This window comes from Microcaecilia unicolor, chromosome 3 (genome assembly GCF_901765095.1).
Source record: "Microcaecilia unicolor chromosome 3, aMicUni1.1, whole genome shotgun sequence".
In the NCBI taxonomy this organism is placed as follows: Eukaryota; Metazoa; Chordata; class Amphibia; order Gymnophiona; family Siphonopidae; genus Microcaecilia; species Microcaecilia unicolor.
Window position 1 is genome coordinate 133,448,623 of NC_044033.1, and position 21,657 is coordinate 133,470,279.

Sequence of the window (21,657 nt, forward strand, 5' to 3'; positions counted from 1 at the left end):
TCTTTCTTCTGCCAGCGAGGCTGAGAACTTTGCCTACTCTACCCTCCCGTCATGGCCATGATCCACTTCAGTCTCTTCTGATGGCTAGGGCAGGAACCTCACTGGTGCTTAATCCCTGCCATAGCCTGCCTCCCTCATTTGTTGGCAAGGCTAGGAACCTTGCTAGAGTTTTCCTTATATTGCCTACACAGTCCTCATTCTTTCTTTTGTTTCCGAGGACGGCTCACTATCTCCATATGGATGAATGGATACAAGACCGTTCGTAAACAGGCACTATCATTTAGGTGAAATGTACCTAAAAACAAATCCAGATTTTAGCAAACTTTAATTTTAAAACACACATTTTCATTTATTAGCAAACATTCTTTTAATGTTTTATACATCTGTGTTTGAGACAAATATTTTTTTCCATGAGACCCACATAACTGTAAGTTTCTTACCAATGTCCTATATGTACAGATGACAATACAGTGGGAGCCTGAACCTGATTACTGTAATATACTGTCAATCATGACATTGCACAACAGTACAATATCCTAGGTAAAACAAAAGTTATCATACAAGGAAATAAGAACTGGTCAACAAAAGGGAAAACGTAAAAGTATCTAAAAATAATGCATACAGTGGTGGAAATAAGTATTTGATCCCTTGCTGATTTTGTAAGTTTGCCCACTGACAAAGACATGAGCAGCCCATAATTGAAGGGTAGGTTATTGGTAACAGTGAGAGATAGCACATCACAAATTAAATCCGGAAAATCACATTGTGGAAAGTAAATGAATTTATTTGCATTCTGCAGAGGGAAATAAGTATACTTTCCACAATGTTACCAATAACCTACCCTTCAATTATGGGCTGCTCATGTCTTTGTCAGTGGGCAAACTTACAAAATCAGCAAGGGATCAAATACTTATTTCCACCACTGTATATTGAACAGGACTAAAGGGTGAGCACTTTTTTTTTTTTTAAATGATAACATCTCAGTCATTTAATGTTCACATAGGTGACTAAGCCTGTGCTGGTTTTGAAACAATGCTATGAAGTTTTTAACTAGAAAATACATTTGGGGAAAAAACTCATCAAAGCTGCAAAAACTGTATTGATATAAAACAATTCTGCACCGTTTTAAATTTGTACCACAAATCTATCCAGGTGTATGTTTATGTACTCTACAAAAGGATATGTTGTAGTCCTGCACCTGTTCTTTTAAATATTCCATAAGGGGTCATTTCTTCTAAGTTTCCACATGTAAAGGCAATTTTAAACCCAGAAAAGGATTGCACAAATAAGCACATTGATAAGATGACATGTACTTATATGTATCTCATGGGCACGCATTCCCAGCGATGTACTTTGGATAGAGTAGGGGCAGCACCTCAATATAAAATATACAAATACATAGGCAGAGTTCATGCCCATATTTACACCTGATTTGCATCAGATGCAAATGTGTACATTGGTGTTTACATGTTACTGGGGCTGGTTCTGGATGCCTTTGTTATGAAGAGATATAAGCCTTTGTGAACTTCTCACATAGGCATCTTGTTATAAAACTAGGCCCAAAGAATGAAAGAACCCCCCCCCCCCCCCAAAAAAAAAAAAAAAAAAAAAACAAACCAACCCAAATCATACAGGGTTCACTGATGTTTATTAGAGGCAGAAGTCCACATTTAATTTTTCTTTCAATTGCTGTCACTGTTACAAAAGACCATGGTAACTGTTTAAAAGGACATCAGTCTAGACTGTCACTTCCATAACGGATAGCAATGGTACTGCTGACTGATTTTTCAACTACTGTTTATGACACATCTGAACTAAACTTCCTTTTGTTAAAGGCGGGTGCAGCATCTTTATCCACTTTATCAATCCTCTCCCCTCCATCTTAACACACACACACAAACCTGAACCAAAAGTATTTACATCTAGGAGTGTGTATCACTGATTCCCCCCCCCCCCCCCAATAAAAAGAAGTTAAGCAATTATTTGCCTATCTAATGTTTTAAATTTAAAAATAGCTACGATAGGCTTGACAATAATCAGCTGTTGCTTTACATTACTACATTAGTCATAGCATAATAATGGGATCATAATAAGACTATTTCGTAGTCATCTCAGGAGGTGTATAATCACTGAATGTATGCAGCACTATTGTCATCTGTACTCTAATTTTATATTAAAAATTTTATAGAAGTGTGCATTTATAAATGCACATTTGGTTCGTCTGGGCACCAAAATTTTAAAATGTGTGCAACTTGTCTGTATGAACATACAGTCAATTTCACACTTAAAAGTTATAGTGTGCATGAATATATATATAAAGAATGAATAAGTGAATCATGAAAAATGTTTGTAAATTGGAAAAACTTTCAACAAATCAAAACTGAACTTTTTGGGGGACCTAAATAACCCTACTTTACTAACCCTCCCCCAGCTTACCATGCTTTTTCTGAATCATCAGTGATTTCCAATACAGACAGCAATCTACTTGGGCTTCAACCACTTCTAAATTACTCTCATATGCCATGTCTTACTGGACAAAATTCTCTGAATTTTATGGTTTCTGGAACATTTACAAAGGAACGCTGGGACTAAAACAACCTATGGCCAAGAATATACAAAGTGATCCAATACTCAAAATTTGAAAAGGTTACTCCAGTTCTATAGCAACAGCACACAAACTTCAGATACATTCCTGGCTATAAAATTGGTTGGCTTCGGTTCGTTTACAAAATATATTTCGATCTGAAGTCACTACTAATGTCTCCTGCCATGTATTCATTTTCTTGTATATTTCATAAGAATACATTTTCGTAATTTTTCTTTTAGTATTTGCCTGTAAGTATGCAAAATGGTTCTTATTTTTCTTTTTTTCTCTGTTTTTTTCTTGGTCTGGAATCATCTTCAGGCTTTGGTTCCCAGAGAGCGTTCCTTAAAAACCTGGACGCGGCTCCTTTATCCAATTTGGCTGCTTTTTTCTTATCCGTTATTTCTTTGACTCTGTTCATGTATGTTCTGACTCTCTCCTGGATTGAACACACAGATATCAGAAATTTACTAGCATATAGGCTCATATCCCTTTTGGATATCATTCAATCCAGTACACAGGTTGACAAAATCCCTTAAGAAACAAGCTCATATTAACACCTTTGGCCTCAAGATCAACCCCGTTTACAAATAAAACAGTTTAGTTCCGGATTTTTCAGGTTTGAGATAAGGTGAATCCACAAATACGACTATTTTACAGTATCCATAGTTGTAAGCTGTACAGACATCAAGACTACTTAAACAACTACATTTAGATAAGGTGGTATATCAAATCTTCTTCATTCAAATGTATATATAGTACCAGGTATGTCGGATTAGCACAGGCACTGGTATTCATCAATTTTGCTGTAAAATCTTAAGGAATGAGCCCATTTGAGAGAGCTGTTCCTCAATATTAGAACTGACACCACATCAAAATACCACCGTTAACAGAAATAATAATGAAAGAAAAACTAATGAGATAATGTCTTCAAGGAGCTTGGCTCTGACAGTTTCCCGAAGTTTTTTCAGTTTTATTCTCTGAAATCAGAAAATATAACTGTAAACCAGGGTTGTCAACCTGCAAACCTCGAGGAACTCAAATCAGTCTGGATTTCAAGATGCACCTCATGCGCATAAGTGAGCTATATTTGCAAATAACTGAAGTAGAAAATGAAAATCTCTCAAGTATACCCAGGGCACATTCTGTAAAACCAGATCACTTTGTGGCCTTTGATAACTTAAGATGGATACATCTGATTGACCTATTGAAGAATATGGAAGCTTGTATCCTTTGTGTGTGAAATGTGAATAGGCATATTTTTACCATGTCACTGTCTTTGGTAAATTAATTTCACGTGATTCTTATCATATAGGGGGCCCTTTTACTAAAGGGTTGCCCCGCAGCAATGGGCTTGCCACGCGCAGCCTCTGGTGGTAGTTCCGCTTCGAACACGCGCCATTTCTGGTGCAACCAAAAATATTTTTGTAATTTTTACTGTGGCGCTAATCCAGTGGTAATTGAACAGCGCCATGTGCTGCCTGGTTAGCACCAGGTTACAGCAGGAGCCCCTACCGCCACCTCAATAGGTGGCAGTAAGTGTTTCCCACCACATGGCAATGTGATAAGAGTAACCTTACCACATGGCTATTTTTTTAGGGGTTTTTTTACCTCCTGCAGTATAAAAAAGGCCCTGGCATGCTACCGCAAACCATTTTTACCGCAGCTTGGTAAAAAGACCCTTAAGTGCAATAGAACTCAATTAAAAATCTTTAGGCCCTGTTTACTAAGGTGCACTAGCATATTTAGCTCACACTAAATGCTAGAGTTGCCGATAAGTACCTATGGGTGACTTAGCATTTAGCATATGCTAAAAACGTTAGTGCACCCTTAGCATATCTTAGTAAACAGTGCCCCTTTGTATCAAACATTGTCTCCATATAAGGAGAAACACTGCTTTTCAAAACATATCCTTACTTACTCCTTTATAAAATTATTAGATTAGCTTTATTTTTTATTTTAATTTTTTATTTCTGCAATTATCAAGCTAAATCTAAGACATACATACTTGTTACATAAAAAAGACATTCTAGTAAGGAAATAAAATTACTAGGAAAATTAACAAGGAAATTATTAATCTGACTTAAAGTCCACAACTTGGGACGGGGGACAAGGCCAATACCAGGAAAAATTACATTTTAAAAAGGCAATTGAAAGAGCCATCCAATACTAATTACAGAGTAGAAGCGGAACCACCCAGAGGGGAACGGGAAACAATAGCAGGTGACTTAGAATCAAAAAATTTCTTTAAATGATCGGGATCAAAGAAATTATATTTAACAGAATTACACATGACACAATCAACAAGGACAGTTAAACCAAAAACCAAAAAAGGGTTTTTGTCCAACTGTAATATATGCGGTCTCAGAGCCAAAACGTTTTGGCGATGCTTCTGGGTTGCCTTTGTAACAAACAGAAAAAGCCCAAATTTTACAACCCACAAAAAGGGAATCATGATGGCAAGAGACTTAAAACTCAATCACAGTCCAGGTCTAATACAAAGGACACAAAGTTGCAGGTTTAACTTCAGGCACATCTGCTTCAAAGACCTGGGTTAAATTCAACAAATCATATGAAACAACCAAATTAGCTGCTGTTATCTGCTGGTTGATCCATTTCTTTCTTTAAAAAAGGTGCAATAAAATGTATCTTAGATATAGGTGGATAGAATTATCTGGAATTTTCAAAAACCATCTCCCAAATATTTCTTAAAAGTAATCAATACTGCTTCAGCATATACTTTAGGAACATTTATAAAACGTAGAGTCCTACACCTTAAGATATTATCTAAGTTCTCTATTGTGCGGTGCAACTGAATATTGTCTTTTGCCAATAAACTATGACTTTCATTAACTCTAGATTCCAAATTCTCCATTTTTTTTTTCAACTGAAATAGTTTTCTGCTCCAATGTAGAAACCCAGGCAAAATCCATTGAAAAGAGACTAACAAACGTTTTGGGGATAAAGAGTGCTCCATACTAACCATTGCATCCCACAAAGTGTGCAGGCTTTTGAGGAAAAGAAGACTTACTGAGAACTGTACATAGATATGAATGCTCTCCTTCCATAGTCACTGCTCGCTTCCAAGGGTGGTGGACTTTGGTCCTGGGGAACTGAGGAACTGAGTTCGATTCCCACTTCAGGCACAGGCAGCTCCTTGTGACTCTGGGCAAGTCACTTAACCCTCCATTGCCCCATGTAAGCCACATTGAGCCTGCCATGAGTGGGAAAGCACCGGGTACAAATGTAACAAAAAAGAAAAAAAAAAAAAAAAAGAAGAACTCCCCTCCACAATACTGCCTCCAGTTTCCTGGACTGCTGTGACTGCAGGAGTCACCTCCAGATGCCTCTCCTGGGCAAGAAAGCCCTGCTAAGAAGCCCTTGGTCATTGTAAAAGATCCCCAGAGGTGCCACTCTACAAAGCCTGTAGATGCCGGCATCGGAGACAGACTCTGAATTTCCAGGCTTCAAGGTGATGTCAGCCTCAAGTGGGGGCAGTAGTTCCCCTCTTGACGCTCCCACCGTGGAACACTGAATCAATCTATTTGATCCAGAACCAGGGCTCCAGGTGCAGCAAGGAAATCATGCTGCTTCCCCCTCCTCTTCAGCAAGAAGAAAAGTCATGAAAAGAAACCTGTACATGTATCTTTCCTATGCAACCTACTCACGAAAAAGACTATACTCTAGCTATTTTTTTTAGCAGTTAGTTCTGGATCTTTGCATTGTTTATTAGCTAAAGAACTTTTCTAGAAAATCAGTTCTGCGTTAGACCATTTATTGCTCGATTTTACACTCATCTTCAGCTAACCTCAAGTTCCTCTTTCCTCTACACATTAATTGATCTGCTTGCTTTATTTTTTGTCTATTAGATTGTAAGCTCTTTGAGCAGGGACTGTCTTCCTTCTATGTTTGTGCAGCGCTGCGTACGCTTTGTAGCGCTATAGAAATGCTAAATAGTAGTAGTAATATGCCGAAAGCTTGATTCAAAACAACTCTGGGATAATGCTATTCCTCTGTTAGAAACTGTACAATCTAATTTTAATAGCTCTCTTAAGGGGCCTTTTACAAAGCCGTGCTAGTGATTTAGCTAGCGGTAAAAATCAGCTGGCTGTAAATGCTGAGACGCCCATAGGAACATAAATGTGTGTCTCAGTGTTTACCACCAGCTGATTTTTACTGCAAGCTAAAAACGCTAGGGCGGCTTTGTAAAAGGCCCCCTTAGTAACTGGAATGAAACACCTCTCTCAACTCTCGATACCTTAGTCGATTAACTTTGAAATCTAAGTCTAACAGACATCAAGCTCTCTGGTATTCCAAAGAATAACTTCAACTGAAAACATCATGCCATCACTTAGAATATTGCTGGAGAAAATCACACGACCAAGAGAAAAAAAATCTGATGGAAAATAGAATTTAAACAATATAAAGAAGCCACTTTTGAGGCGAAGAAACCATATTATGCTTAACATTCTACTTAAGATCAGAAAAAACTATTTGGGATCTTTAACAACTTAATGGTTACATTGTTTTCTTTAACTGCTGATTTGGAATCCATTCCTTCTGCAGATACTTTTGCTAGCTATTTTTTTGAAAAAAAAATCAAAAATTAAGAACTCAAATACCACCTAATTTAGACATTATTGTTGAACCATCTTATTATGAACACAGGGGCCCTTTTACTAAGCCGCGCAGGTGCCTACGTGCACCAAATTGGAGTTACCGCCCGGTTATGCGTGGCCCTTGTGGTAATTTCAATTTTGGCGCACGTCTACTACGCATCCGAAAAAAATGTATTATTTTCTGACGCGCGTAGACCATTACCGCCCGGTTACCGCGCAAGACCTTACTGCTAGGTCAATGGCTTGCGGTAAGGTATCAGATCCAAAACAGAAGCATGGCAATTTTCATTCTGATGCACGTCCGTTTTCGGCAAAAAAACCAAAAGGTATTTTTTGTAGGTACACTAAAAAATAATTCTGCGCGTGCCCGAAACACGCATCTACACTACTGCAGGCCATTTTTCAGCACACCATAGTAAAAGGACCCCACAGATATGTCATTTTGCCCTGCAGATAGATTCCGGTCACCTTTCTCATCTTATTTAATGGTAGATCCTCCTGCTCAGACTGACTGGCTTATCTCTTTTTCCATAACTTTTTACTTACAAAGGGAAAATTAGGTTCTTACCTTGGTAATTTTCTTTCCTTTAGTCACAGCAGATGAATCCATTAACTGATGGGTTATGTTCGCCTACCAGCAGGTGGCGATAGAGAACACTGAAAAACCATAGTGCTCTATGGACGGCTAGCTCCATCTGCCTTCAGTATTTGAAACTTCCAAAGCAGAGTGTATCCTCAAAGTAGAATAACATGAACTTTCCTCACAGCGAACAAATGCCCCAGAACAGGTGCCATAGTCACACAAAGGAGGGACGATCTCAACCTCCTGTAACAGAACAGAAATCCTGAAGACTGTTTTCCAACTTCTCCCAATGAGGGAACATGTCTGCAGGAAACAACTGAACAAATAAACAGAGTCAGACAGGGAGGGATCATGGATTCATCTGCTGTGACTAAAAGGAAAGAAAATTACCAAGGTAAGAACCTAATTTTCCCTTCCTTGTCATCAGCAGCAGTTGAATCCATTAACTGATGGGATGTACAAAAGCACTCCCTAGTTAGGGCGGGCATCTGTCACTCCCCGAGCAAGCACTTACGCTCCAAACTGCGCGTTCCGCTTCGCTGCAACATCCAGCCTCTAATGCCAGACAAAGGAGAGCTTAGAAGCCCAAGTAGCCGCACTACAGATCTCCTGGAGAGTGCTCCTGTTTCGGCCCACGAAGAGGAAATCACTCTTGTGGAATGCGCTTTAAATGCGTCAGGCGGAGACCGCCCTGATAGCAGATATGCAGAAAATATGACTTCCTTGAGCCAACGGGCTATAGTGGCCTTAGATGTCGGAGACCCTCTTCGAGGACCTGACAACAAGACAAAAAGGTGATCAGAGGTCCTGAAGTCATTTGACATTTGTAGATAATGCAAGAGAGCCCTGCGAACATCCAGAAGATGTAACTGCCCAAAAGATTCCGGAAACTCCTCCCTAGTAAAGGAGGGCAGATAAATGGGCTGGTTTAGGTGAAACGCTGAAACCACCTTAGGCAGGAAGGAAGGCACAGTATGTACCGTAACTCCGGACTCTGAGAATTGCAGAAAGAGGTCTCGACAGGACAGAGCTTAGAGCTCAGACACACGTCTCGCCGAGGTTATGGCCACCAAAAACACTGTCTTGAGAGTCATATCCTTCTCTGAAGCTCGCCCCAGCGGCTCAAAGGGCGAACACTAGAGAGCCTTCAACACCAGCCCCAGGTTCCAAGCAGGACACGGCAGCTGCACTGGCGGGCGGAGCCGGAGCGCCCCTCTTAGAAATCAGGCAACATCCGGATGAGCGGCCAGAGACCTTCCCTCGAAAGCATGCCAATGCTGCAACTTGCACTCGCAGGGAATTGTAGGACAAGCCTTTTTGTAAACCATCCTGCAAAAACTCCAGTATTGGCAAGACTGTAGCCCTGGGTTGTGAACCACTGACAGACATTATGCCTCCCCCAGCATACCCACATAAATTTACACCTGTACCTTTCCATATAGAGAAAGGGAAACAACGGAGCTTTTCAGTTTACAACCCCAAACAGCTCAACAAGCACACCTATCCCAACCACATCCACACCGACAAGTACAGCCATAATCTCCCACCCTCCAAACATACCCACAACTCTGCCACACAATGCCCATTCACAGAACCTCCCCCTCCCCACACAGTAAATATCCATCCTACTTACATCGCCCCCCCCCCCCCAGACTTTCCCTCAACCAACATACATGCACACTGACCCCCACCTAAACCACAGCCATACTCCCCAAAAATCATTCTGCCAACCCAACCTCCTACCCATTCACAAACACACTACATAACATCTACTTCCAAATGTACACTCCTACATTACACAGCTCTGTACTCTCCTCCCAATAAAGTCCACCCTCATGCACACACAATATCCACAACCTCAACCACCTCCAGAATACACAACCAACCTATACCTCCTACATATACATCCCATCACAAACCCCTTTCTTTCACAATTCTATGTTGCAAAGCTTTCCTTAAGCCATACCTCTACATACTTTCCCTACTTGCTATTCAAAATGTACTGATGCATCGTATTATCTATGACTGAGGAATCTCATTCCTCTAAAGAATATAATCTGACTCAATAGTTGACAATCTAGCATTCCATCAAAGACTTTGAGACTATGTGACCTTGTGAAGACCATGGAACAAAAAAAAAAAAAAAAAAAAGATGACCAACAACTGAAAAAGGATTAGTAATCTCAAAATAGTGGAGAAGCACCCTGCAAGCATCCAGCTTAAGTGTCTGTACTGTATAATGATCCCAACCCTGAGGGCATCCCAAAAGTAGGAAGAGAAACCACCTGGTTCAAACAAAAAGGAGAAACCACCTTCAACAGAAAAGTGGAACAGTACATAGCAAAACATCAGGAAAAAAAGGGACAAATAAGGTCCCTACAATAAAGCACCTGCAGCTCCGAGATCCGGGCCACAAGGAAAGCTGCTTGAGGAGCGAGATCTTTCATGGAAAACCACCAAACGGGGCCACCATCAAACAGATACCACTGGGCATCACCACCCAAAGGTAGGGGGGGGATGGGAATAAAACTGCCCAAAGAAAATACACATCTGGCAGGGCCACAATAAGAGGCCTAGAATGTCTGCCCACCAGGAGCTTACACTCTGGACAAAGCACAAGACGTCAAAGACCCTCCAGACCCTGACATAGGCCAGAGATGTGGAGGATTTCTATGTCTTCAGCAGGAAGGCAATGACTGATGGAAAAAATCTCTTCCTTCTCATATGCTGCCTTTCTTGGGCCAGGCTGAAAGCCAGAAGGGATCTAGATTTTCCATAAGTACCTTGGAAAAGAAGTCCCTGCAAGGGTAGCAGATGACCCACCAGGAGCTGAATCAGATCGCGTACCAATGGTGGTGAGGCCGGACAATCAGAATGACTAGAAACAGGTGCTTTGTAATCTGCAAATCACCCAACCTACCAGAGGCAGAGGGGGTGGGGGGGGGGGAGCAGATGTACAGAGGCTGAAGTTGAGGCCTGTGCTGCACCAGAGAATCTAGCCCCTTCAGCCAGGGATCTCCTCCGCTGAAGAACTGAGGGCATTTGGAATTCTGGTGAGACACCATCAGATCTGACAATGAAACTCCCAAGTGCTCCACCACCAGGTGGAAGGCACCCAGACTGACCTCTCACTCTCCAGGTCCAGAGTCTGTGGCTAAGAATGTCTGCCTGCACATTGTCCACCTCCAGCATATGGGCCTGCAAGAATGCCAGCAAGTGCAATTTTGCCCTTGCACAGAGCTTGTCCATCTCTAGGGAGACACCTGCACTTCTGGTACCTGTTTGTTTACATATGCCACATCCATGGTGTTGTTGGATAATACACAAAACTACAACACTGAAGTGGAGGAAAGAAGTCTAGCAATGCTAGATTAACAGTTCTAACCTCCAGGCGATTAATGGACCAGTCCATGTCCTGGCTGACCAACACCCCTGAGCGACCCTATCCAAACAGTGGACTTCCCAGCCTCAGACTAGTATTCATGGTTACCATAATCTGGTGGATTCAAAGGAATCCCTCTTAAGAGGTGGTACAGGACTGACCACCACACTAGCTCATTCCAAGGTGCTGCTGGCAGGGGAAGCTGAACTCTGAACCAATGAGATTGCAGGGACCACTGGGCCAGCACAACCCACTAGAGGCTGCATGTGGGCCCTTGTTTATGAACCTGAGCAACTACAGGTAGTCCCAAGCTCTTGCAGCTGCAAATCCATAGAAGGCATGGGAGCGGAGACTGAAAGCCTGCTCACTAGGGCCTGCAGAAGGAAGACTGATAGTAGACAGGTATTGAATCCAACTACCATATACTCAAGGATCTAACCTGGTACCAAGTGACTCTTGGCAAAATTTACCTCTCAGACAAGGCCTTGCAGGAAGACCACCACCCCAGCTGTTGCCTTGTCAAGGTAGGGTTGAACTCTGATCCCTTCCTTGCAAAGGAACACTGCAGCCACAGCCATTTCCCTCCTAAAGGTCCAAGGGGTTGTGGTAAAGTCAATTAGGAGCGTTCTGAACTAAACTGTCCCCCAGGACATAAAAGCACAGAAAATGCTTGTGAGATTCCTGAATGGCTATGTGGAAGTATGCTTCTGAAAGATCTCGAGGCCAGAAATTCCCCAGAACATACTGCCAAGATCAAGTGAAGAGTCTTCATCGAGAAATGCAGGACTCTCAAGGAAGTGCTAACCCTTTGAGGTCCCAAACTGTCCAAGAAGTCCCCCCCTTCCCCATTTTTGGGGTGACAACAAAGTAAGTTGAATAGCTACACTCATGCTCCTGTAGTGGCCCTTGCTCAATAGCTACACTTATGCTCCAGTAGTGGTACTTGCTCTACAGCTCCTAGCATGAACAGGCAATTCAAGGTCTCCCATTCTGTGAGTCGCTTGGGCCCTGCCCCACAGGATGATACTATAAAGGCATCTGAAACAGGTTATGCAAACTCAAAAGCATAGCCCAACTGAACCACCTCCACCACCCACTGGAGGGTTCACTCTTGGTGAAACAGGCAAAGTCTGATTCTAACCGGTTTGACTTTAGAGAGGACACACTGAATGTCACTGGAGCCCTTTGGCCCGCCAGCAGGGTTGCCAACAGTGGAGCCTGAAAATCTCAGTCAACTTGCTCCCCAGCCCCCCAACCCACCTCAAAAAGGCTGGCCTTTTTGCAAAACTGCTGAAGCATGAAAGGAAGACATCTTAATGGGACAGACTACAGCACTCTCTAGGCCAAACTCCCAGTGGATGCCCTGAGTATCTTGCCCTGTCCTCCTGAGTTAAGGAGGCTTGGTTTCCCCTAGGTCCTTCTCAAGATTGGGGGCTGGCCCCTGACTTGGGTGATCCCTACAGCTTCCCTTAAATTGCAATACTAACCCTTTCACACATGAGGCAAAAGGAACCAGCCACTGTGTCTGTTGAGATTCCCAGTTGTCAAAAAAGCTCCTGGCTGCACCGCTCCAGCGAAGCTGCAGACACATGGTCCTCCCTCGCTCCCAAAAGAGGCAGTTCTGTCTACCTCAGGTTCAATTACAAAAGGCCTGCCACTGGACCGAGCAGTGAGTGGAGGAGTAGCCTAATGGTTAGTGCAGTGGGCTTTGATCTTGGTGACCTAGGTTCAATTCCCACTGCAGCTCCTTATAGCCCAGGGCAAGTCACTTAAGACTCCATTGCCCCACATACAAAAACTTAGATTATGAGCCTTCTAAGGACAGAGAAAGTACCTGCATATAATGTGTACAGCGCTGCGTACATTTAGTAGCGCTACAGAAATGATTAGTAGAAATAGTACAAAGCAAGGCTGTTCTGCCCACTTGCTTTCTCACCTCCCCCCTCACCAAAAGCTCTATTGTCAGGAGAGAATCACCAGCAAACACAGCATTTTTTTTTCTTTTTTTCTTCAGAGCCCCTTGGGAGGATGAAAGAAATTACCCTTGCTGCTTGGTCCCATGAGCCCTGCTGGAACTCTGCACACTGAGCAAACCCCTCCTTTAGCTCAGTGGTCTACATAGCTCAGACCCAAGGAGGGAGTCCCCCAGTGAGACTTCAACCATATAGCCAAGGGCCGTAGCCCAAAGTTTGTGGAGTTTGGCCCAAAACTGGATCCTGCAGCACAAGTCCGCTTGCACCGTCTGCTACAGGCAGAGAAATACTGGAATGTTCCTGGCTACACCAATCCTCATGGTTAATATTTTCTGCTTTTCAATGTTAATAAGCTATTTTCCCGGGGATTCTTGAAGGGATACATTTGTTATTTGTCCTTGGGACTGTAGCGTTTTTGCCCCTACATTATCTACCCTAAAATTATAGGAGTATTTCTTTTTTCCATAACATGAGAAAACTTGTTATTATTTGCCATACAATACACAACCATGTAGCTCACATACAGCTATATGCAATACTACCCCATTTAAAATATATACTACTACTCACATTCTCTATAGCAGTTATTTATATGGGCAATTCTAAAATGGCAGCTGTAAATTAGATTTCTAATATTTATTTTCTTTAAATTGAAATGATTTGATCTGTGAAGTCAGCATTTTTTTAAACAGATATAGACCGTATATACCTAAATGGAATACAAAGACAAACCAGAAAGATTTATTATGGGCTATAAATATGTCAGTAATACAGAATTACTGGGCAGTACGTAGGCAGCTGGTGCCAAAAAAGCTTTTAGTTTTGTTGCTGAACTGGATTCTTTACTGCTGAGAAAATGAATTAATGGAAGAATTGGAATAGGGAGGGGGACAGAAAAAAAAAAAAAAGCTTTCCTGTTGTTGCTAGTAAATCAACTACCATTTAGTTTCTAGAGTACCAGGGCAAGGAAAATATCCTTGATTGTGCATACAATTCCAAGTATTTATAGGACGAATACAAATCTAGAGGTTTAAGGTAATTAATTGGACAGATTTCATTCAGTAAATGCAGACTAAAGAAGTCTGCTTAAAACTGTCCAACTGCCATTTGATATCTTTATTTCCTGTGACTTGGCTTTCAGTATGACTCAGATTCAAATGAAAACTGCCATAACAAATTTACAAAAAGAAGTAGTTAATATGAGAAGACACTAATCCTAGGAACACAATACTATACACAATGAAGTACAGAAAGAATGGTGACCTACCAACTCTTGTTTCACAGGATGTTCTTTGGGGTTCATTCCTTGAGTGGCCAGGTAGACTGAAAAAAAAAAAAGTGATTCATAAAAGCTTCATCTTTTTTCCTCCCATCCTTCTTCCAAATAAAAAGTCTCATGCTTACCCCAAAAAAGTGAATTCAGTGTGTATGCTGAAACCAAATCGAGCTTGGCCTGTTCAAGGGGGTCCAGCTTTAAAAGAAAAGAAGTTTATTTTTTTTAATTGAATTCCTTTTTTAATTTTTATTAATTGAATTTTAATAAGCAAACCATAACATTCACCAACTGAGTTATTAACAGTACATGGTATTGTTATATGAGCCAGCTATTTTGGCCACAATCTTAATATGACTACTACTTCCATCATGACTGGTTGAGTGACAGTTTTCCCTCAATATAGTAATCTGCGACTCAAGAAAAGTTTTTGGTTTTGTGGGAAAAAATGAAATAAAATAAGCACAAAGGACAGTTATATTCAGCCCATGGTGGTAAGTGATTTTTAAGCCACTGACAGGTACAGGCTGAATTAAGCCCAGATACTCAATCTCAGGTCACGTCTGGGTTCTGGCATTGAATATCTGCATAAATGTGGCCATCCAAAGTTAATCAGGCATCAGTTGATATTCAGACCAATACCCAGTTAAGCTCAGCAGATGAAGTTTGGACAACATTTTTGCTGTCCTAACTTTATCCACTTACTGAACCAGTTAGCAGGTTGAATATCACCACTAACCACCCCCGGCCTTCCCCAGCACCAACCAGTGCTTAATACTGGCAGATCATCAGCTCAGCAGGGTTTAACCGTTAAACCCTGAATATTGAGCCCAAAATTATATATTCAAAAAAACCCAGTCACAAATTGACAAAAAGGGGAAATTTCAAACTTCTTTCACAATATTGTTAGCATTTCCAGTATAAAAATTCAACAAAGGATGAAAAAACAAGATGCAATCAAGTGTTGTACATGTTGTGAATGGGAAAGTTTTAGCACATTGTGGACATACGTTTCTGATAAAAACACCAACCCAGGAGAGAAAGAGAATAAAATTATTTCCTTACAAAGAAAAGATAGGGCTCTTCAGCTTGGAGAAGAAATGGCTGAGAGAAAATAAGGACGTCTATAAAATCATGAGTTGGATAACAGCTAAATAGAGAATGTTTGTTTATTCTTTCAAAAAGAACTAAAATGAGAGATCACTTCTGAAAATTAACAGATAGAAGAACATTTAAAGCAAATTTGAAACAGTATTTAACGCAACATGCAATTAAGATGTGGAAGTGGTTTCCAGAATATATGGTCAATGCAGTTAACCCAGCTGTGTTTAAACGTTTATAAAGATTCCTGGAGGAAAAGTATGTGGAACATTTTTGTTCTTCGCCCATTTCTCTTTGGAAAACGCCCATTACTAGTCATGTAGGCTTGGGAAACCACCACTTCTCTCTGGTTATGAGCAAAATTTGTCCTGTTTGTCTGTCCTAATTAGATTGTAAGCTCTGTCGAGCAGGGACTCTCTCTTCATGTTCAAGTGTACAGTGCTGCGTACATCTAGTAGCGCTATAGAAATGATAAGTAGTAGTAGTAATAAAGAATGGATCTACTCCTTGGTATCATGCTGGGTACTTGCGACTTGGATTAATCAAACCCAAGCTTCAGCAGATCCTCTAGACTCTGATACCTATGGTCCTGTGCCTGCTTTGAAGAGTGCCTTTGGTTAAAATACCATACCCATGTTGACTTCACACTTTCAAATTCTTGATCACCTCTTTCCATTCTGCTACTGCACTTGCAACAAAAGAGTACTATGTCCATCTGACAAACTCTCTCTTGCTTCCAACCTTTGCCACACTGAACTCTATCTTCAAAATGCTTCCACCTCCAACAACCTCTCCCCCCCCTCATCTTCTGCCCAGCATAAGATAAGAATAAAGTTAATCTTGGAGGTTACCTGGTGGAGAACTCATCACATCCTTCTTTCAATCCCAGTCATCCCCTTTCTTCCTTTTTCACGTTCACATAGGAGGAAATTGCACATCTTCTCTCCTCCTTCAAACTCACTACCTGTTCCTCCAATACCATGCCCACCCATCTATTGAGCCCCATCTCCCCAACTGTCATATGCTCAAATCTATCAGTTTCCACTGCAACTGTTTCTGATATCTTCATACATGCTGCTATTACATCACTCCTCAAAACACCTTCACTAGACCCCATGGTCCGGTTACCCAATATGTGTATCCTTGGCTAATGTGGCTCGGAGCCCAATGTCTATGTGAGAGGAAAGAATATTTTATTATATATATATATATATATATATATATATATATATATATATATATATATATATATATATATGTGTGTGTGTGTGTGTGTGTGTGTGTGTGTAAAATGTTTTAGGAGCAACAGTTGCACAGCTGCAAAAGCCAACAACCTTGCTCAACTGACTTCTAATTTCCCTTCTAAGCTCTGGCTTTTTATTAGCAATAACCAAGCATGACTGAACATTCCATACACAATTACAATTTTGGTGAACAATATACTTCTATCTTTCTCACACACTGCTTGCAAAATTTACAGCCCACCTTATCTTCTTTGGCTAGACTACATACACATTGCCTCCCTTATGCCTTGTTTGTTTCTCAAGGACCTGTATCGTACAGTCTCATTCAGCAATTAGTGATAACAGATAATATTCACAGCTTGTTCCCTCCAAGATTACAGCTCTCACCAAATGAAGAATTTAATAATTCTTTATATGACCGACACACTCTCCATTTCTCCTTGGTCTTGTACTGGACCCCACCTACACAAATTCTTCACTTTTCCTTGGTCCCCTACTGGACCTCTTCCACAACCCTGCCTGCCCTTCTATTGTCCCTTCTCCTTCTTTCCTTTCACATCCAATCTACTTGAACATGCTGCTCACTATCATGTACCACTCCAATCTAGCCTTCACCCGTTACATTCTACAGAAACAGCTCTTGCCAAAGTCTCTAGTGATCTGTTCCTGGCCAAATCCAAGAGGTTTAACTCAATCCTCATCCTGCTTGACCAATGTAATGCTTTTGACACCGTTGATCACCACCTACTCCTTGATACACTTTCCTCACTTGAATTATGGGGCTCTCTTCTGTCTTGTATCCTTTATCTATTATCGCTATGCTGCTATCAATGTACCACAGGGCTCCATCTGGGAGCTTTTTCTATATATAAACTTGTTCCCTTTGTGCTCTGAACTCCTCCCATGGCTTTAGTACCATCTTTACACTGATGACTTCCAGAGCTACATTTTCACTTGAAATTTCACCAGGACACTAGGCCCAGGTCCATGTTTCAGCCTTCTCATCTGACCTTGCTGACTGAATGTCCCACCACCATCTGAAACTGAGCTTTTATCTTTTCCTCTAAACCCACCTTTCCTCTTCCAGCATTCTTTATTTCCATCGATAACACTGTTATAATTCTTGTCTCCTTGGCTCATAACCTTGAGAACATCTCGGACTCTTCTCCTCTGTACCTATATACAATATATAAATCACTTTGGTTGTACCATAGAAAGGTGGTATATCAAATGCATTACCCCTTACCTTACCACATATCCAACAGACTGCTAAAACCTGTTGTTTCTATCTCTACAACATCACCAAGATCTGCCCCTTCCTTTCTGAACATGCAATCAAAGACTTTAATCATATTCTCATCACCTCCTGAGCCTGCTCTTCAAAGGGCATCCATTCAATCACCTCTCTCCCCTTTAATCTATTCAAAATTTTGCTGTACAACTTATTTTCCACCGGTCACTAGTTTATAGTTATAGTTTATTAAATTTGTTACACCGCTTTACTTAAATACAAATATCAAAGCTAAAGGAAAGTCCAGTATGTTGGTAGCAAGAGGCATAAAAGATGAATCTCTTTCTGCTCACAAAAATGACACTCTTCAAACAAGACAACATCTCTAGCATCTATCCTGGAGGAGATACATGTCATAAAAGATTTATTCTTGGAAACCAAGGAGGACACCAGAGATGAAGTCAGAATTGACCTCTATAAAAAGCGACCTGGCTGCCTTTCACACAAATGAAGAGTGTTGAGACTAGGGTGCACGCAGCTGAAGAAAATATCCATGGCCTGCAGAGGAACACAAAACTTGTTGCGCAATTGGAAAGAGACTAGAAAGGCCTTGAAAAAAGGTCATGTAGAAATAGTTTGTGTGTCTTCAGTATACCGGAAGGTAAAGAAGGTCCTGACTCTAAAATTTCTGGAGACCCAATTTCCCATCTCTTGGATCTCAAGTTTGTCAAAGATTTTGAAAAAGGGCCCACCGGGGTAACAATCGCTATTCACAGCCCTGTGTCATGAAGCTCCTGCACTACAATCAGCTGATTGAAATCATGCAGCATATGAAGCCAAGCGTGCCAATAAAATACAAAGATCATACAACAAAAATATGGTTCACCTCAAGAAGCAACTCATGGCACTTCGGCCAGGTATAAAAGCTGCTAATGCTCGTCATGGCATGTACTACCCAGCTCATTTGGGAGTTACCTTACATAATCGGGCTCAGCCAAAACATCACACTGATAGCTGATTCCGGGCTGCATCGGGTCACTGCTCGCACATCACGCTTCCCTTCGCTTGCGCATTGCGCTTCCTTTCTGGGGCTGCTGGTCTTCTTCCTGGTGTCTTTCCCTGCATGCCTCCCTGCCTGAGTGTGTTTCCGGCGCTGCATCTTTCAGTTATGTTCTGAAGTGTATTTCTCCTATTTGGCCAGCAGATGGTGCATGTTTAAGCTTAAAAGCTGCTACAGAGGACTGACTTCTCTTTCTTTTAGGGGTCCTTTTACTAAGCCGCAGTAAAAAGTCGCCTGCGGCAGTGTAGGCATGCGTAGTAGGCGTGCGCCGGACCAGTTTTTACTGTGTCTGCAAAAAAGGTTTTGTTTTTTTTTATGTGACAGGAAACGGGCATGCGGTTAAAACTGAAACCAGCGCACGTCTAAAACCGGCCTGAGCCCTTAATGCCACCCATTAATCTAGCGGTAAGGGCTCACGCGCTACACATGCAGTGACTGATTGGCACCATCTGATGATTACCGCCAGAAACGACACGTGTGGGAGGAAATAATTCACCCACGTGTTATGGAAACGCGCCAAATCTGAAATTCCCGCCGGGGTGGGTGGGCACGCTGGCCTGAACAGCTATATATCCCGACCTTCCCAGGTACTGTTCAGATAGTATATAGATGTTTAGTTAGCGTTATAATTGTTCCATTTTTCAGTTATCAGTTATTGTTTGCCAATTTCACATTTGTTGCCATTGTTCCAGTGTGAGAATAAAACACATTTGTTTGTTCGTTCTGTCTGACCAGTGACTCCTACAGGTAGTCTTGTTTCCTAGAATGGCATTTACTGAACGCTTGTCCTCAAAAGCACGTCTCAATGAGCTGGTTATTCTTTGAGGAACCCTCAGCCTCTCGCTTTTGCTACTCAGCAAATATTACTATGTGCTTCAACGTAAAGAGGTTATGCCCTCTAAGAGAAAACAAAGCCACATAAATTGAAATAAACACAAAATTGTATGGTGTTCTCCAAGTTGCATCAAATATGAACACAGTATTTTTTAATATAAAGTTTTAACTTTCATTTTACCTTCTGAAGTAGCTCACTTCTAGAAACAGACATCATAGTTGTCAATATCTCATCCACGGACGCAAGAGAATTCTCAAATGCTAAAAGATAGTCATGAATTTCCATTGGATATTCTTCTCCAGTGATGTCATCTTCTGTCATTCTGATCTAAGGATAATACAAGAACATCTGCATTTCTTTTCTGTTAGACCTTTAGATGACAGAAGTTGATAAATATCTGTTATATAAACAAAATTGAAACTATACTGATCCAGCCAATTCAGTTCCAGGATACAAGAGGCATTTTACATAAGCAAAGAGATAATACCTCAAAACTCGTTTTACTACATCACAATAATACCACAGATATTGTTTTCTTTGATCCTAAACACTTAATAGTTTTTTGGCACTTACAGTTCTAATTCTGATAATTCTGCTGTTTTAAAGATGTGGACCAGGATACATGCGTACATACATGAGATTTAGTAGAATGGTTTGAATTATATTTACCATGTTTTAACATTAGTATTTTCTTTAATTAGTTTCTATTTCACTTCTTGTATTCTCTCCATTGTTATATCGAGTATAGTGGGAATATGTTGTGCTTTTTTTATATTTCTGTTATTATTTTATGGGAGTTTTGTTATTGCCTCACAACTATTCCATATTTTTGTTAAACCATTTTTAAATATCATAACACCAGCATTAATCCAACAAGCATATATTTAATAATATTTCAATGCTATCTATAATTCTCAGCAATGTGCCCATTATTTCTATCAAATATGGATGGTCTTACAAACAAGTAGGATAACCCTCAATTTTGACAATTTGTGGCTTTTTGGATCTAATGTATAAAGTTTACGCACATGATTGAATGGGCTATCCCCACTGGCCACATGGCTAATTGGGCCAACCAACTGAGCTGTGAAAAATGGGCTAGCCCACTTGTCCGTAAGATCATCCATATGAAATAATAAATCATACAAAATGTTTATGGGGATAGTCATTAAGGTGTAGTAAAATCAAGTTTTTTATCGCACCTTAATTTACCTCAGGAGTGATTAACCTGTGGCAGCTCAGTACAGTGAATGATACATACCTGTAGCAGGTGTTCTCCGAGGACAGCAGGCTGATTGTTCTCACGACTAGGTGACGTCCGCGGCAGCCCCCACCAACCGGAAGAAGCTTCGCGGGCGGTCCGCACGCAGGGCACGCCCACCGCGCATGCGCGGCCATCTTCCCGCCCGTGCGTGACCGTTTCCGCCAGTTGAATGACAAGCAAAAGATGAAAACGCAACTCCAAAGGGGAGGAGGGAGGGTAGGTGAGAACAATCAGCCTGCTGTCCTCGGAGAACACCTGCTACAGGTATGTATCATTCACTTTCTCAGAGGACAAGCAGGCTGCTTGTTCTCACGACTGGGGTATCCCTAGCTCTCAGGCTCACTCAAAACAAGAACCCAGGTCAATTGAACCTCGCAACGGCGAGGGTACAACAGAAAATTGACCTACGAAGAACAACTAACTGAGAGTGCAGCCTGACCAGAATAAATTCGGGTCCTGGAGGGTGGAGTTGGATTTACACCCCAAACAGATTCTGCAGCACCGACTG

General features: G+C 41.3%; 1 protein-coding gene across 1 annotated transcript in view; it reads right to left on the reverse strand.

The window, feature by feature from the left end:
* Positions 1-1,631: 1,631 nt before the first annotated feature.
* Positions 1,632-21,657, reverse strand: part of C1D (C1D nuclear receptor corepressor) — a 28,697-nt gene continuing 8,671 nt past the window's right edge. The window contains exons 2-5 of the mRNA XM_030196372.1: positions 20,066-20,212; positions 14,546-14,612; positions 14,409-14,464; positions 1,632-3,023 (exon numbers count right to left, since the gene is read on the reverse strand). Of these exons, the coding sequence (XP_030052232.1) occupies positions 2,856-3,023; positions 14,409-14,464; positions 14,546-14,612; positions 20,066-20,212 (438 nt within the window). The 3' untranslated portion in view covers positions 1,632-2,855. The remainder of the gene's footprint in view (positions 3,024-14,408; positions 14,465-14,545; positions 14,613-20,065; positions 20,213-21,657) is intronic.